General features: G+C 33.9%; 7 protein-coding genes across 11 annotated transcripts; 3 read left to right on the top strand and 4 right to left on the bottom strand.

The window, feature by feature from the left end:
* The first annotated feature begins 17 nt into the window (after positions 1-17).
* Positions 18-2,571, top strand: LOC116345374 (nucleolar complex protein 2 homolog). Its single transcript, XM_031774672.1, has 2 exons — positions 18-449; positions 517-2,571. The coding sequence occupies exons 1-2, from the start codon at positions 177-179 to the stop codon at positions 2,485-2,487; spliced, it is 2,244 nt and encodes a 747-aa protein (XP_031630532.1). The 5' UTR covers positions 18-176; the 3' UTR covers positions 2,488-2,571.
* On the bottom strand, positions 2,562-6,551 carry LOC116345373 (coiled-coil and C2 domain-containing protein 1-like). 2 transcript variants are annotated; one of them, XM_031774669.1, is made up of 8 exons: positions 6,384-6,551; positions 6,017-6,203; positions 4,527-5,947; positions 4,281-4,438; positions 3,933-4,212; positions 3,718-3,869; positions 2,936-3,095; positions 2,562-2,872 (listed from the first exon to the last, which is right to left on the bottom strand). In XM_031774669.1, the coding sequence occupies exons 1-8, from the start codon at positions 6,438-6,440 to the stop codon at positions 2,756-2,758; spliced, it is 2,532 nt and encodes an 843-aa protein (XP_031630529.1). In that variant the 5' UTR covers positions 6,441-6,551; the 3' UTR covers positions 2,562-2,755. The 2 variants fall into 2 exon arrangements, with proteins under 2 accessions (XP_031630529.1, XP_031630531.1); XM_031774671.1 differs by having other exon boundaries at positions 2,936-3,026.
* Positions 6,552-6,829: 278 nt separating this feature from the next.
* LOC116345335 (M-phase phosphoprotein 6) lies at positions 6,830-7,590 on the top strand. Its single transcript, XM_031774603.1, has one exon. It carries the CDS (start codon positions 6,989-6,991, stop codon positions 7,433-7,435), a length of 447 nt encoding a protein of 148 aa, XP_031630463.1. The 5' UTR covers positions 6,830-6,988; the 3' UTR covers positions 7,436-7,590.
* Positions 7,577-10,217, bottom strand: LOC116345334. Of its 4 annotated transcripts, none has more exons than XM_031774599.1 (7): positions 10,099-10,217; positions 9,422-9,550; positions 9,086-9,145; positions 8,870-9,027; positions 8,264-8,804; positions 7,970-8,182; positions 7,577-7,890 (listed from the first exon to the last, which is right to left on the bottom strand). In XM_031774599.1, the coding sequence occupies exons 2-7, from the start codon at positions 9,539-9,541 to the stop codon at positions 7,630-7,632; spliced, it is 1,353 nt and encodes a 450-aa protein (XP_031630459.1). In that variant the 5' UTR covers positions 9,542-9,550; positions 10,099-10,217; the 3' UTR covers positions 7,577-7,629. The 4 variants fall into 4 exon arrangements, with proteins under 4 accessions (XP_031630459.1, XP_031630460.1, XP_031630458.1 ...); XM_031774600.1 differs by lacking the exon at positions 10,099-10,217 and adding an exon at positions 9,653-10,026 and having other exon boundaries at positions 9,422-9,568; XM_031774598.1 differs by lacking the exon at positions 10,099-10,217 and adding an exon at positions 9,653-10,025.
* LOC116345333 (alpha-L-iduronidase) lies at positions 10,149-12,554 on the bottom strand. Its single transcript, XM_031774597.1, has 7 exons — positions 12,327-12,554; positions 12,067-12,257; positions 11,908-12,003; positions 10,960-11,834; positions 10,490-10,856; positions 10,335-10,420; positions 10,149-10,264 (listed from the first exon to the last, which is right to left on the bottom strand). Exons 1-7 carry the CDS (start codon positions 12,416-12,418, stop codon positions 10,250-10,252), a joined length of 1,722 nt encoding a protein of 573 aa, XP_031630457.1. The 5' UTR covers positions 12,419-12,554; the 3' UTR covers positions 10,149-10,249.
* Positions 12,555-13,015: 461 nt separating this feature from the next.
* On the top strand, positions 13,016-13,830 carry LOC116345074. Its single transcript, XM_031774121.1, has 3 exons — positions 13,016-13,180; positions 13,276-13,297; positions 13,398-13,830. The coding sequence occupies exons 1-3, from the start codon at positions 13,153-13,155 to the stop codon at positions 13,828-13,830; spliced, it is 483 nt and encodes a 160-aa protein (XP_031629981.1). The 5' UTR covers positions 13,016-13,152.
* Positions 13,831-14,768: 938 nt separating this feature from the next.
* LOC116344977 (PRADC1-like protein) lies at positions 14,769-15,920 on the bottom strand. The gene is made up of 2 exons (XM_031773879.1): positions 15,641-15,920; positions 14,769-15,564 (listed from the first exon to the last, which is right to left on the bottom strand). The coding sequence occupies exons 1-2, from the start codon at positions 15,705-15,707 to the stop codon at positions 15,029-15,031; spliced, it is 603 nt and encodes a 200-aa protein (XP_031629739.1). The 5' UTR covers positions 15,708-15,920; the 3' UTR covers positions 14,769-15,028.
* Positions 15,921-16,117: the final 197 nt, after the last annotated feature.

Genomic DNA, 16,117 nt, shown 5'->3' with positions numbered 1-16,117 from the left:
AACACACATTGAAAAGCACGTTGTCGTTTTGATAGTTTGGTGCGTTTGAAAGTGAATCGAGTACATCAATCGAATTTTTCAAATTATTCAAAGTGATAAGTTGTGCAAATATATTGAAAAATCACCGTTTATTCAATATTTTTCAATAGAGTTTTTTTTTTATTTTACGATTAATTATGAAAACAAAAAAATTGAATACGAAAAAGGTGGTCGCAAAGCCAAAATGGGCTGAAGAAGACGATGTATCCGATTCGGCTAACAACGAGGTTTTGCCGGAGAAAAAGAAAAAGAAATTGAAAAAAGTAATAAAAACAGCGAAAACGACGAAAGATACTAAAGCTGAAAAAGTAAAAAAGAAGTCCAAAAATCAATCCAACAACAGTTCGGACGATGAAAATTACGGTGCATCGCTGGATAAGCTGAAAGAAATCGATCCGGAATTTTACAAGGTAACATTATTGATAACACAGCCATGTAATTTCATCATTAATTACAACATATTTTTTTTTCGAATAGTTCTTGGAACAAAATGACAAAAAACTTCTAAAATTCAATCCGGATATTGATGAGAGTGCCGAAAAAGATGAGGACAGTCAATCGGAAAAATCGGATGATGATGAAAATGAGAATGAGGAGAACAGCGATGATGATGACGAAGAAAAGGTGCACAAACCATTGGCTGAATTGGATGTGGCAAGCGATGAGAGTGATTTCGAAGACGAGAATAATACAACGCGAAAAGAAAATTCGATAACATTAAAACTGTTGAAGCAATGGCAAAGTGAATTGGCTCAAGATCGTGTGCCATTGGAAATAATAAAAAATGTCATTTTGGCATTGAATTCAACACTTTTAACATTGGCCGGTGAGACAGATTCGTCGGTGACAGCGTATCAAGTGGAGGGTGCCGCTGCATTCAACGGCGTTGTACAATTATGTGTTTTACATCTTGAGCCGGCCATTCGTCGTTTCTTGGGTTTACATCAAAAGACGGCATTGCAACCACATAAGTGCAAAAAATGGAATAAAATTAAAAGTTCATTGCGTGGCTATTTCACTGATGTTACCAAACTGTTGGAGCAAGTTTCGTCGTCAAACATTTTGGTTGTTTTATTGAAACACATTCATCAGTCGATTCCAATGATAATATCATTTACGTCATTGTTGAAGCCAATTTTAAAGCGTCTCGTCACTATTTGGAGCACTGGTGAGGAGACAGTACGTGTACTTGCCTTTTTATGCATTCTACGTATTACACGAAGTCAACAGATGACCGTTTTGAGTACCGTTTTGAAGGCAATGTATTTATCATATGTACGAAACTCAAAATTTGTCAGTCCAAACACAATGCCAGCAATTAATTTTATGCGACGTTCGCTCAGTGAAATGTTTGCACTCGATTTGAGCGTATCTTATCAGCATGTATTCCTGTACATACGACAATTGGCCATTCATTTGAGAAATGCAATGACACTAAAGAAAAAAGAAAGCTATCAAGCCGTTTATAATTGGCAGTATATCAATTCAATTCGTTTGTGGTCCGAACTATTGGCAACAACTAGCGATAAGGCTCAATTGCAGCCATTAATCTATCCATTGGTGAGCATCATTACCGGAACGATAAAATTGATTCCAACTGCACAATACTTTCCATTGCGGTTCCATTGTATTCGAGCCTTAATTCAATTGTCGAAAGAAACGCGTACATTTATTCCGGTGCTGCCATTCATTCTAGAAGTATTGAAATCGAATTCGTTCAATCAACGCCATTCAAAAGTGTCCATGAAACCATTATCATTTTCATGTATTTTACGTTTGAATCAAAATCAATTACAAGAAAATGGTTTACGCGATGAGGTCATCGAAAATATTGTTGGTTGTACATTGGAATATATGGCACAAGAATCACATACAATTAGCTATCCGGATTTGGCTGTGCCAGCGATAATACAACTCAAACATTACCTAAAACATGGTAAAAATATCAATTCCAACTATCGCAGTAAACTAAAGTTGTTGGTCGATAAAATGATGGAAAATTCAAAATATGTTGTTACCGAGCGTGAAAAGTTTACATTCGAACTACGTGATGTTGCTTCAATTAGTGCATGGGAAGCTCAGCTTCGCAATAAAGGCACACCATTATTGACATATTATGAAAATTGGTTTAATACAAATGTTGCCGTACAAAAACGTCGTGCCACTAAATCAGAGGATATGGATGAATTTGATTTACCCAAAATACTCAAGCGCAAAGCAAACAGTGCTAGTACGGAAAAATCAGATGGTCCAGTGGATCTCTTCCCATCCGACGAAGACGAAGAGGAGCTTGAAGTGGAAAAACAACCAAAAAAGAAAAAGTCCAAGAAACAACCAATTGAACAACCAAAACCAGTTGCAAACACCACCGCAGATGACAGTGACAATGATAGTTTTGCTGATGACGGCGTTGATATCGTAAAAGATTTAGATTTAGATGACTGGTAGAATGTTTTTCTTTTTTTTTTGTAATATTTACTTTTTATCATCGATTTTTTTCTTCTTCTCATTAAAATCTACAATTTGAACAGATAATTTGCGTTTTCTTTAATTCATATCAATATCAATACTTTAATAATTGCAAAAAAGACATGTTAATCAAAATGGAATAATAAGATGGTTTTCTTTAAGAATAACATTTTCACAAACATAACAACTATTCCGCCACATATTTTTATTTGTTTATCCATATGGTTTTGATTTGTTAATCAATTTGTCACTCAAGAACAAGCCATTTTTCAGATTCGTTGACCACTTGTTTCGATAATATTGGATTTCGGACTCGAATTTTTACTTCCAGCTTTCCGCCCACAGTTTTTCGACCGTCCATTAACTGAAACGAAAAGAGAGCGCGGTTAAAGTTTTTGACCATAAAAAAATCTGGGTAGATGCTTACATCAAATGACTCATGAATTTCGCATGATGTTTCCAATGGTTGCAGTTTCACATTTGCCGTTCCAATCAAAGTGTCCGATCGAAGGAATCCACTAAAACAACACAACAGATTTGTGTTACACGTGCATGGCAACAGATGGCTTACAGAACAGCATGAACATCTATCGATGACCACGTTAAATATTTTTGATTTGTGATTCTTATTTTTTTTTTTAATAATGTCAATAATTTAATAAAATGAATAGCAAACGAAAATAATGAAAGCTACAAAATTCTATGTCATATTTTATGGTAAGTAATTTTTTTTGCTACGCACAGATAAAGCATCATATTCGTCGGAAAATTCAATTGCAAATATTAATAGTTGTTAGTTTAAAACATAAGGGTTAACCGTGTCAATGGTATCAATATTGGTGAATAAATACGACAAATAATAAGAAGAGCTTCACTAGCAACTTATAAAAATGAAAACATAAAATGTGTTATGGTGTTTAGTGGCAATGCAAAGAGAATAAATGTAAAATAAACTTTAAAACATAAGATCACCAATCAAAAAGGCCTTAACTAAATTTGCACCAGGAAATATGTAATATTGGTGTGTAGGTGCAATGAAGCGAAATAAGAATACTATAGAACATTCGGTGCAAAAAAAGGCCATGGTCTAGTTTTCATGTTCTCTATCTTGCAGATTCGTTTTTCAGTATACTGTGCCATCAACCATACTTAGTTACTAAGAAATATATACATATACACATTGAAAAATTGAAAAGAAATTACACCCACCCCTTGATGTAGACTTCAAACTTGATGCCATGTCGCTTGAATACTCGTTGGCATAGTCGTACTTTTGGTTGAATTTCGGCTACAAACTTTTCATTATATTCTGGACTATCGGTGTCATAAATGACTGCCGTTTTATTTCGATAGGGCGTTTCCTGATTCACAAAAGAAAAAAAATTAAGTAGATATCGGATATTCCTTTCATAATAATTAATTACCTGTGGATATGGAAATTCCACTTTTACATAAGTATCAACATCTTTTGGTCTCGATACGTTGTAGCTAATGCCTCGCACCACTTGGATTTCAAGTTCGGTTTCGGCCAAATCTGTATTGCATTTGACGATGTTGAAACTTTTTTGTTCGAAGCGAAATTTCGGTACTCTGCCACCTTTTCGATGTGCCAATTTTACAATATCCAAATCATGTTGGACAGTTACTGCTAAATTCTCAAATCGATTTGTTCCAGCCACATCACCCAGATTCCGATGATGAACGCTTTCACATGAAAATTTCATTTAAATTGAAATAAATGTTATAAAACTAAGATCCAAAATAAATCAAACCTCCAAGCTTTGCATTTGTCAAATTGTTTCGTCAACTGTTTTTCCAAATGTTCGTACACGCTCTTCAAGTCATCTGATATCGCTGCATTTTCTTCAGTGTCACTCAACATTTCAAATGTATCATTAAGTTTTTCCCGTTGTTTTGGTGAAATCGGTAGCTAAATACAGTATAGAAAAAATGTAATTTTTATGTACCTTTTTTTCAATTCCAAATGTTCTATGCGCAATATGCTAAAATACACTAACCGATGACAGGTCAACGGGTAATCCGCCTCTGGCTACGTTCAATAAGTTTTCGATGCCTTTGAATGTTTTCAAAAGTTCCTTAGCTTGTTCAAGTTCGCCCGCCTTTTTAGCTTCGAGAGCTGCTTCTTTGAAATCCTTTTGACGGTCCAGCAAGATTTCAATCGTTTTGTTCATGACACTTGTGTTTGAATGGTTGCCGCTAGTTCTTGAATCTTGTCGTTTCATTGGAGACCGTTTTGATGACGTATTTTCTGTGCTAGGTTCGCCCGATTGTGGTGCACCGGAAGGAACGGGCGCCGGTGGTTTTGGTGCTGGTCTTGATGGTGGCGCTTGTGTAGTGTTAACCGGTATCGGTGGATATCCTGGTGGTGCTGGTAATTCATCAAATTCAACTGGTTTACCAGCTTTATGCGCTCGAATAGCGTCTTGGTATTGCTTTGCAATTCGTCCATTTTGTCTTGCTTTGCGATCATTTCCTTCGGCCTTTGCATTTGTCTCATTCGCTTGATACTTTTGAAGTCGTTGTGTTAATGCTTCCAGAATTGTTTTGGGTGCTTCAGGTGGTGGCAATTCAACTGCTTTTGGCTTTGGAGCAGCCGGTTCATCTGATTTCTCGTTATCATTTTTCTCGTCGCTTGACTGCTGTACAGTATTTTCTTCTTTTGCTGGTGGAAGTGTTGGAACTTCATCAACCACTTTCAATTGATCAAGAGATAGTTCACTTGGATGCGGAGGCATGTCACTTAAATCTACTTCTTCGCCATTACGAGCAGAAACCAATACTGTATCAAATATTTTGATAATTTTCACATATTGAAGCGCCATTGCTGTGTCTCCCGATCTTTTCGATGCCAGTGCAGCTTTTTTGTATTCACCTTGTCTCTCTAATAGAGCATTTATTTTCGATTCATTCACAGTTGACGATTGTGGATTTTGTATTGTTTTTGGTGAATCAGATTCCGTTTTCTGTGGTTCTGATTCTGGTTGTGCTTCTGTGCTTGGCTGTTGGTTTGTATCAACTGGCGCAGATGGTGCATTCGGTGCCTTGATTGACACCACTGGCGGTATATCATCCGGATTTATTGTTTTGCCAGCCAATGCCTGTTTTAACATTGATTCCAATGTTTTGATACCACGAGCTCGTGAACGTGCCTTAGTACTGTCACCAGATTCTTTTGAGACTTTTTCCGATAATTTATACATCTCTATTCGGCTTTTCAGCAATTCAACAGTACTTACTGTTGTTGTTGGCAATATCGGTTCGTCCAATTTTGGAGCTGGCTCAATTGGTACAGGCTGAATCGGTGCAGAAGGTTCCGTGGGTGTCGTTTCTGGCTCGATGTCTTCATTGCCCGTTATCTCCGACAGCTCATTCAGCAAATCGGGATCATCATCATCACCTGACAGTTCCTCGTCCGAACCTTAAATAAAAATATACAACGAATTCATTGTAAAATATTTGCCAATGGTCATGCATTTTATATACCAACCTATATCACGTAAGCTTTCTGCAACCATTTTATCCAGATCGCTTTGTGGTATTACTTTTGGTTTTGGTTTCGGTTTAACTTTCTTGTCACCAGCCGTTATGGCAGCCAATTCAGCTTCTAAATCGCTATCACCACCGCTGTCATCGTCATCTGGATTCTCGAGATCGGGCACATCGAAAATTCCAAACTAATCGAGAGAAAAAAAACAAGAGCATAAAAATACAAAATAAGTGTATAATATATGACGTTATTGAACTTGTTTTCTATTACGCTTATAAAATATCATCCATAAAATCTATGACTCATAGCATATATACATTTTTTCTCCGTTGAGATTGGTCACTAACGAAATAGGGTAAATATTTACCTGTGATAAATCATGCTTTCTCTTCGGTTCAGATTGCTTTTTATTTCGATTGAACATTTTGCGTCAATATCCGTTTCGACAAACTATGTTAATGTTTTCGTATTGAAATAAATAAAATATTCAAACAAAGCTTGTATTGTATGAAAGTTTTAAGTTTATTTTGGACTGTTGATTGAGAAATGTCATAATGAATGAAATCATACATCAAACTTCAAACTAATCCATTTCACAAATCTACATTACCGATTTTTTCACAATATGAAATCTACTTTCATTCTTACAATATTTTTACAATGCAATATTTTCATTATTTAGATGAAATTCAAACATAATTTTATGCCGATCAAATTTCATAATTTTTTACATAGAATTTAAAAAAATATTTCTGGAAATAAAATGAAATTTAAATGGTGTGTAGAGTGACAACTTTGGCAGGCACATGTGTATTATTCAACTGTCAAAGCAAACAGTGTGCATTGTTTTTGACGGTACGCATCGCCTCTGTGAATATTGAGATTATTATACCTCGGTTAAATTCATTTTTGAATTAAAACTATCTACGATTCATTTAAAGAGTAGTACGTAAAAAATAATCGGACAAAAACATGGCGTCAGAACGAAATAAAGTGAAATTATCGAAAAGCATATTGGATATGAAGTTCATGAAGCGAACCAAGGAGAAGGTTTTGAAAGAGGAGGACGATGCCCAAAGTCGAGCAATGTATTCCAATGAGATAACCGACAAAATGCGAAAAAGTGAAAGTTATTTCGTAATTGAGCCGAGTTACGTTCCGTGTGAAAACCTAAACGATGGTCGATTTAGTTTTCGCGGAATGAATCCAGAGATTGAACGAATTTTGGAATTAGAACAAAATGCCAAACAGGCGGCCATGGACCAAAACGTTAAAAAAGATGTCACCGATGACGATATGCAATCTGCATACTATGGCAACGTGAAGAAAACAATTGAACGCAAATTCCAGTCTAAGACACACCGACGAAAAATTTCACTTCCCGAACCGAAATTTAAAAAACCAAAAGTCGATGATTGATAATTATAATAGGACAAATTAGGTTAATTGTAATTATAAATTGATTTAATGATGAAACAAAAACAATTCAATTGGCTGAATCGGAATTATGTGAAATAAAAAATTCGAGTGAAGAAAACTGCTGACAACAATAAACTGCAATTAAGTTTAACGAATCAATGTATTTTTTTATTATTTTTAAATTTTAACAGGAATCACGGCTGAACAATACCAAGAGAAATATTAAGGCACATCCCAAATGTAAGCGTTGATACAACTATGCATAAGATAATGAAAAAAACATAACTGCCATGAATTGGCATTCGATAAAGTTTTGCGCTCATACGTAGCGATGAAGCATATAAAAGGATTGAATTGAGCTCTTCTAAAGATGTATTATAGTGTACATATGGCTTGATTCGTACTTGATGACCACATGTTTGTGCTGATTCACACGCATAAGTTAGTGCGGCTGCCTTAGAAAGAAAACAAACGTAGGTAATGTGTATTGAATCGTTTCGAATTGGATCTATTGAACTCATTAGTTGTACTTACTTGGAAAAATGGGTAAAGGCCTAAGATGAGCCATAGTAAAATATTTATAACGGCCATTATGACGATTTTGTTGTTGGTAAATTGATTGTAAATTTTAATAAAGTACACAATTGATGAGAAAGTATATGATAGATTCAATATGGTGAAGAGACAAACAGGCATGGCCACTTTTGTATTCAAATGAGAGAGCAGTTTCCGAAATTCGCTCATTTCCTGAAATATGAAAACAAAACAAAAAATGCCATATGAACAAACGAAACGTATCGTCACGTGAAAATTTCGATATGCACTTACTCGCATCCAGTCCAAAGAATCAATGGTATTCTGTAATAATTTTGCTTGCAATATTGATATGTATCGTCGAAGTAAATAGCATTGTATTGAATAGCTTGTTAAAACAATAACTTGTAGAAGATCCTGAGCGAATGTTGTTACAACTAGCAAAATTTTTGCAATTGTTTGTGTATTTGCGGTTGGTTCACCGAGCCATATAATTTTCATAACGTCAATATTATCAGTTTCCATAACAATTAGATGCGAGGTCATGAGCGTTAACCATAAAATACCGCATGCAATATGTGACCATAACATGTAGATTAATTTATTGGGAAAATTGTGTAAAATGAAAACGCGTTCAACCAGATTTTGAAGTTGTTCATTGTCAGCAATCCGGAATACATATGTCGATGCTAAAAATCCACAAAAGTGTAAAATGCTCGATACACCATATACAAATATTGTCTCTCCATAGTATGCGGTCACTTGTTTTGGTGAGGAAAATTGGAGTGGTGGCTCGATCGGTGGATACGTTGTATTCGTAAATCCTCGATCGCGGCTGAAACGAAACGATTATTTAATTGAACATAATACATCAGCACCACAGAAAACCGAACCACTTACCGAAAGTACGAAAAATATTGTATGAAATATCCTGTGGTTAAAATAACAACAACGAATACCGTTTGAATGTGACCCAAATATGCGACCAAATCAGATGTATCAATCGTAATGGGACGTAAACCCACCAAACTTAATATGTAGACATACGGCAGCAAAAACTATTCAAATAAATGAAATTCGTTTACTTGATTGATTTCTCAAATTCTTTGCTCTCACCTTGCGTTGACAAAAACTCAGTATGGCGGATGTTGGTTCAGAATCAATTAAATAATCAATCTAGAAAATAATATAATTTTTTGTATACTTTTTTGGGCCTCAATACACAAATTCATTACAATTCAATCAAAACAATTATTTCTATGGAACGCTGACACATTGGAGTTCATTTTTCAAGTGTGATCAATACGAGATCAGTTTTATGTAAATTCAAAAAAACCATGCAGGTAAAATTACATGAGCTTCCAAATGTATTCTCGTCAATAGTGTTGACACGCCTTTCTGCCAATGCTACAACTAAAATATTCAAATTGAATTTAAAAAAAATTTACTCACTACAATATCATCAAGATTTTCATTATCCAATCGAACCAAGTCTGAATTAGAGCCTTCCGGTTGGCTTCCACTGCTTCCTTGTACATCGATTAATGATTCTTCCGAACTAGTTGTGATCATTTTCCATTACTAAAACAAATCGAATAACTTGGAATGAAATATTGAATATAGACATCAAACCAACAAGAAATATCGAACGTAAAACATTTGAAAATATAAACAATTACACACTTAAAGACGCAAAAAAATGTCTACTGAGACGTGCTGATGATGTTTTTAGCTTTCTTTTTAAATATTCAATTCTCTAACACGATACATATTCAATCAAATAAATGTTGCGCTGACAAACATCACTCTCCGCCACATTCATTCATTGAATTGATAGTGTTAGAACTTCTATCTGTTTCAATGTTAATGTCAGATAATCAAAATTCTTTATTAAAAAAAGTAACAACACATTCACATCGAAGAAGATAAGCGGTCTACTTTTTTTCACATTTGTCTTTTGGTATTTTTCCTTCGATATTCACAAAATTTTATTTAAAAAAAGGTGAAAATCAAACATTGATACGATAACAATAATAACAAATACGAACAAGGTTTGACACAGGAGCACGTGCAATTTTGTAATGAAAACAATCAATGTAATTCACTCAAGTGTAAAATGTCATACTCACAATGTAACTGCTGTGTGTTGTTTGTGCTCACAGAGATGTTTAACAAAATCAAATCTCTTCTTACGCCGATAATTCCCGTTAGAAGCGATAACATTTCAAGCATAAATTAAACACCATAACACTTATCACTATAGAGAGGTCCGATTTCATTCTATGTTAATTGACTCTGAAATGCACCAACAATTATGAATAAAACCAACAATTTTCAAGAATACGAATTTCAAAGACATTCTCACTTGTTTGCTTTTCATCTTGTATTTGTAGATCTTAGAAAATTCACTGTAACGACCAAAGATGTCAATCGCTCGAATCTTATAGTATCCTATTTGTTATTCATTATTGCCATTAATAAAAAAAATAATAATGTCTCATTATTAGTTGATTTGCATACCCGCGAAATGTTCATTTGGAGTTGAGATTTGATGACAGTATGACAGAAATGGAATGTGTTTATTCGATGTTATCAATTGCCACTGCAACATTTGATGATCAGTGTTTTCGGGCATTGCCACGGCTGCGTAATATATTTCATAAGTTCGTATGCAACGTTCGTTGTTCGAGTATTCATAATCGTTCCATAAAATTAAAATTTTATTTTTATCAATTGAACGGATTCGCACATTTTTTACTTTTTGTGGTTTTGATATTGATGCCGCACAAATTCGCACCAAAACAATCCAAGGATGATTAAATGTTATGGCCAATTTGATGAATGACTGATTTTCAACTATTTTCGGATTTTGTAAAACGTGTGGACCCTATTCAAACAACGAAATTATTTTCATTAATTTTTTTTTTTTTGGTTTTTTTCAATTCTGGAAATATTTTAAAGAAAGTAGAAAATACTGTGAAATAGCTTACTTGTGCATGCATCATTTCAGCGAAAACCGTTTCGTTGGGGTATGGTGGATTTTTATAATAGGTCCATATAGAATGCGGATTTGTGCGTGTTTGATCTAAAAATTCTGCGAAATATCCAAATGTTGCATTTGGCGACTTTGTCCAATAATTTAAATCTAATTTGATGTCAATGTGATCGTCCAGTGTATTTTTGTTGCTGAATAATAAGGCAGCTGCATATTGTTCGCCGATCGAGAGAACATAGCTCACATTTCTATTCGTTTCCATTTTGTTTGCAGTATGTGCTAAGGCGCTGAGCATCCCCAATGCAGCGTATACCGGCTTTTGAATAAAGTGTACTGTTTTTGGCTCTGTGTTATTCATAACAAATCTAGCGAGCATAGTTCGCTGCAAAAATTCAAACGGATGAAATGAAAGAAATGAATTATCATGACTTATGGATTCGAGTCGATTCAATGAGCCATCCAAAATTGCATTCCAATGTTGTAAAACAATTGATACAATTGTATGAGCATAGTTCACATCGGCATATAATGTTACATTCTTTGACCAGCCACTCGAAGGATCGGCCTCTGAATTTGCGTACGGTAAATCGAGATTGGGATATTTTTCGCGTAAAATGTCCAAAAGTTCGATCGATTCCATTAATATAGCGGTTGAACTGTTGTCTCCTTTTCTATGAAATGTCAAAACGTCTATTGGACACGAGGAGACATTATAATTACAGGCCATTAACAGCCCATAGCAGAGTTTATGTCTTTCAATTGATTTAAATAGACCAGCCGGACCTCGCAGCGGAATATTTGCCATCGAATTCATTCGTCTTGCACCCGCTTTCAATCCACTTGCAACTCCGTATGCATATTCCAAGTAATCTTTTAAAAATAACATTTAAAAATGATTTTTTTTTCGGATTTCTTCGGTGCATGTCTACTAGAAGAATTTTACCAGTTAATGAGTAGTTGAGGATGTTATAGCTTAAGACATCTGGTTCATTCCATAATTCAAATCGAAAATTTAATACAGTTCGTTGGCCATATCTTGCTAAAATTGTATAATTTATTTAATTTTTGTTATATTTTTTTTTTGTTGTAGGAAAATACATACTCAAATAATGTGAAACGAGTTGAAATGAAAAATCTTTCCACATAAAATATATGCCGTGAATATTATCTTTCACTGGAAAAATGTCGCCCATGAGTTCAATTACAGGAAACACTTGAATTTCCATCAAATGATCAAGAAATGTGTCCAATGCGGTGAAATCATACTTCGGTACTTGGTTGATATCAAAACCACTTGACAAGAACATCAAATTTAAAATGAATATTTTGTGTGGTTTGCCTATTTTCGCTAAATGGATTTACCTGAATTTTATTAACGATAAAAGCCAATGTATGCGTATATGTTTGATTCCTGAGTTCGGCAATGCTGATATATACTCCATATTTCGATGCATATGCTCAGTCAATAATTGGAGTGCAACATCGGTTCGATTGAATGGCAATGGGGCTGATGGTGATAAGCCACTATTTGTCCAAAACCTTGGCAATCGTTTATATAACTGAACATTTGGGTCAAAGTTCAAAATGATATTTGCATCACAACAAAACAAAAAAAATAATAAAGTAAAAAATTTCATTTTCACAACACTCCGTGACCGATTTATTTTTCTGTATTCTTTCCACATACAAACACTCAACTATGATAGTTCAACAGAAGTTCTTTCTTATTTGTTATATATTGTCAAAAAAATTGATTTACAACTGAAAATGATTAATTTTGAATATGTGAAAAATCAATAGATTCTCTGAAGTTTTTCTTCTTTTTCTAAATAAAACAAAATGACTCTTAACGTATTCTTTAAAAAAATTCAATGATAAATTTCAATCAATTTATTAGCCATCTAATATTTAAGTTTAGTTGTTATTTATGTTGTTTTTATTTTCAAATTTATTTGGTTCACATAGTATTGAATGCAGTGCATCAATGATATGACACGAACTGTCAAAAGCCGGCAAATGCAATCTGTTGAAACCCCTCTTGTGTAATTGTATTGGGGTATAATAAGAGACAAAATAACTCTTTATTTATTTTGTCTCATAATGCACAGATAAGATAAGAGTCTCAATGGCAGTAGGGTGACATGCTGTTTTCATGTTACATGTGGTAATTTTTGGGATGTATAATTAAATGTCCGGTCATGTGAAATTCGAAACAGGTATAAAAATCAGAAGGAAAACCATTCAAATTACATTAATTGAAGCACATAATTAATTTAACGAAACGAATTATACGTGACCTTGTTTATTCCAGGGATATCTTTTGTCAAGGAAGAGTATGTTATCGTTGCTATCCTATTTATTCTTTCCATTATTTGCATTACATATTGATTAATTTCCATTATGGTCATTCTTTTCTATGTGATTTTATCCTAGGTATGATCGTTATCAATCTGTCCTTGAACCGTTTGATCAAATTTACTATGAGGAACAATTGAGAAAAAACAAAAAAACGGACAAAAAAGATTTGGCAAAACTGGATGGCATTGTGAAAGAGTGGTCGAAACGAATTGAAAACTCCTTTCCACTACCAAAGGAAATGATAGAAATGGTGAAAGATCAAATGATAACTTTGGCAACTGCCGAATTAAGTGATCTTCCTGTAATCAAAAGGTTCCTTAATCGTTGGAAAACTGATGGACCATATTTGAAAGGATTGATTTCAAGGTGTGAACGAGTATCGAAAAGATTCGAATGCGAATTTTCAGAACTTAAAGAGATTCCTGAAGCACCATCTTCAAGTCAGTTTTTGACCGCTCTTAAGAATGAATTTGGACCTCTTAAGTGCAAGAATTGTTTCTGCTTGTGAATGAATGAATTCTAACAATTATTTAAAGCAACCGGCTAAGCCTATGAAGAGACAAAATGCGAATTCCCCTCATCTGTGCCATCTTGTATTCCATAGTTGAACTCAATTTAGTTACAATGAATTGAATCGAAAAAGAGAAAAAAAACAACAACAGTAACATGGCTACATAGATCTGTTGACCAGTGAGATACGTATAGCAATGGAATGAAAGAATGAAGAAAGCGTATATGTGTATGTATGCATCAGCACGCATAGATGTACAGCTCTGTGTGGCCGTGCTATTGTTGTTGTTTTTTCACTTTTTCATTTCAATGCTACAGAATTAAATTCAGTTTTTGCATCTAATTCACACTAAAATCAGATGGCGCTCATTAGCGAGATTCGCAAAAAAAAGTCTCCAATCTCATACAAATATACACCGGCTGATTTAAAGTAAATCCAATTGTGAATTTAAATATATGTATTCAAATTGGTGTGCCAACACTAGACATTTGGAACGATGACTAATAAACTTCAACATAATATCATATCACGTCATTTAGTATTTGTCATTTGTTCTCCATATATTTTTTGTACGGGAAGGTAGACTCAATTTTAACAGGTTATTGATCCCTTCGTTGTAATTTATCCCCTCTTTTCTTCTTTTGTGTAGTATATCTGCATCAGTGATAAGAAGATCTGATCCTTTGTCTTTTAATGGTTAAAATTTTGTATAAATTCTATTAATATTCGCTGGAATATAACAAAATTCTATAAATTTAAGTCTGACGTAATATGTATACGCTATATCGTTGATCATTATCACAAAAAATATTTTGTGTTCGAACAACGTGGATTTGATGCATGTTTTGAGATAAGAAATGCGATCGATTCTCATCACAAAGTATTTGCTATTGGTTTTTAAAAAAGAAATTATCGATAAAATAAAACTCAATATATGGTTTAACATTATTTCAACACAATTATTTTAATACCATTAGATTGCTTTACTGTTATATTTTACAATTGCTCATATTGACGCACACACCTTTGTTTCATTCTAATTGACTAGCATCATTTCTGCCGTAATTGTGTTTTCTATAAATTGTTAAAGTTGATAAATGTTATCATGTTATGTAGATATTACGATGTTAAGTTTCATTCCAATCACAGCGATGTGTCTTTCTTGTAAGTTGGTGGTAACACTTTTTTTGCTCCGTTATTCCATGGTCCATGGTGGATAATTTATAAGTTCAGGTGGTGTAAATGTTAGATTAATTGGTAACTTAATGATAGCTCTATCTAAACCATATCGATCCAATGTACTAATAATCATTCGTCCATTTCTACCTAATAAATATCCAGCCGGTATATTCGTATTGCGCGATGTGTTATCGTGAACCATCTCAATGAAAACGTCTTCATTGAAATTACTTCGTGTATCGGTAATAATTGCTCCAATCGCTCCCGCTTCTTCTGCCATAATGGTTTTCCTTACAAATGTACATTCACCACGTTCGATCAATGCAATATTACCGGACAGCTCATGTGGATTTTCAAGTGCTGTGCACGCTTCACGTGGCTCGGCAAACACCAAAAGATTACGTGACCTTTGTTTGAAGGTGTCGTCCGTAAATGTTCCGCCAAAATCTTTGGCTGGCTTCAACCTATAGGTGTATTCCAAATCTTCTGGTTGCAGAATTTCGAAGAAAATATCGTGCGATCTAATGTTATCATATGTGTGTAAGTTATTTACTGCAAAACAAAAAAAAAAAAGATATTATTATATTATATGCATTACAATTATACAAAGTATAAAAATACCACTTACTGCCAGCGAAGATCAATTTTGAAAATAACAACAAGATTGCTACTAAATTAATTAACATTGTTTGCATTCTATTCGTACACTGCAAACACAAAAATTTCGATAGAAACTCAAATCAATTGTGAGTTCATAAAAATAAAATCAAAAAGTATATTTATACACTAATCAGTCACAATCAAATGATATTTTATCATTTCTTAATTTATTTGTTCGAATTTCGATCAAAAAATCACTGTGAATTTTAAGAAATACGATGGATGTATACAAAATTTATTCAGTCATATTGTCAATTCAATGTTTGACATATCATACATTTGTCATATGACAGCTGCAAAAGGAGAATACAACGTGTGAAGTGAAATAATAATAGATTGGAGAAGCGGCAAAATTTCATTTTGATAAAATGAAAAACAGTTTGTATTCTGTTGGCAGCACTGATGCCATATCGTTTGAATTAAAAGATATTTATATTATATATTC

This window comes from Contarinia nasturtii, unplaced genomic scaffold (genome assembly GCF_009176525.2).
Source record: "Contarinia nasturtii isolate CC-2019 unplaced genomic scaffold, AAFC_CNas_1.1 Cnas_scaffold_1240, whole genome shotgun sequence".
Classification (NCBI taxonomy): domain Eukaryota; kingdom Metazoa; phylum Arthropoda; class Insecta; order Diptera; family Cecidomyiidae; genus Contarinia; species Contarinia nasturtii.
This window is presented reverse-complemented; position numbering and strand designations above follow the sequence as displayed.

Excerpts from the sequence above, each read along its gene's own strand:
- LOC116345374 (XM_031774672.1), top strand. The coding sequence starts at position 177 with ATGAAAACAAAAAAATTGAATACGAAAAAGGTGGTCGCAAAGCCAAAA. Across the intron at positions 450-516 it reads TCGATCCGGAATTTTACAAG|TTCTTGGAACAAAATGACAA; the intron begins GTAACATTATTG and ends TTTTTCGAATAG.
- LOC116345373 (XM_031774669.1), bottom strand. The coding sequence starts at position 6,440 with ATGTTCAATCGAAATAAAAAGCAATCTGAACCGAAGAGAAAGCATGAT. Across the intron at positions 6,204-6,383 it reads GAAAGCATGATTTATCACAG|TTTGGAATTTTCGATGTGCC; the intron begins GTAAATATTTAC and ends TCTCTCGATTAG. Across the intron at positions 3,870-3,932 it reads TGGAATTTCCATATCCACAG|GAAACGCCCTATCGAAATAA; the intron begins GTAATTAATTAT and ends TTTGTGAATCAG.
- LOC116345335 (XM_031774603.1), top strand. The coding sequence starts at position 6,989 with ATGGCGTCAGAACGAAATAAAGTGAAATTATCGAAAAGCATATTGGAT.
- LOC116345334 (XM_031774599.1), bottom strand. The coding sequence starts at position 9,541 with ATGATCACAACTAGTTCGGAAGAATCATTAATCGATGTACAAGGAAGC. Across the intron at positions 9,146-9,421 it reads AAAATCTTGATGATATTGTA|ATTGATTATTTAATTGATTC; the intron begins GTGAGTAAATTT and ends ATTATTTTCTAG. Across the intron at positions 8,183-8,263 it reads ATTCTTTGGACTGGATGCGA|GAAATGAGCGAATTTCGGAA; the intron begins GTAAGTGCATAT and ends TTCATATTTCAG.
- LOC116345333 (XM_031774597.1), bottom strand. The coding sequence starts at position 12,418 with ATGCATCGAAATATGGAGTATATATCAGCATTGCCGAACTCAGGAATC. Across the intron at positions 12,258-12,326 it reads TTATCGTTAATAAAATTCAG|TGGTTTTGATATCAACCAAG; the intron begins GTAAATCCATTT and ends GTTCTTGTCAAG. Across the intron at positions 10,857-10,959 it reads CTGAAATGATGCATGCACAA|GGTCCACACGTTTTACAAAA; the intron begins GTAAGCTATTTC and ends TTGTTTGAATAG.
- LOC116345074 (XM_031774121.1), top strand. The coding sequence starts at position 13,153 with ATGTCCGGTCATGTGAAATTCGAAACAG. Across the intron at positions 13,181-13,275 it reads TCATGTGAAATTCGAAACAG|GGATATCTTTTGTCAAGGAA; the intron begins GTATAAAAATCA and ends TGTTTATTCCAG. Across the intron at positions 13,298-13,397 it reads ATATCTTTTGTCAAGGAAGA|GTATGATCGTTATCAATCTG; the intron begins GTATGTTATCGT and ends ATTTTATCCTAG.
- LOC116344977 (XM_031773879.1), bottom strand. The coding sequence starts at position 15,707 with ATGCAAACAATGTTAATTAATTTAGTAGCAATCTTGTTGTTATTTTCA. Across the intron at positions 15,565-15,640 it reads AAAATTGATCTTCGCTGGCA|TAAATAACTTACACACATAT; the intron begins GTAAGTGGTATT and ends TTTGTTTTGCAG.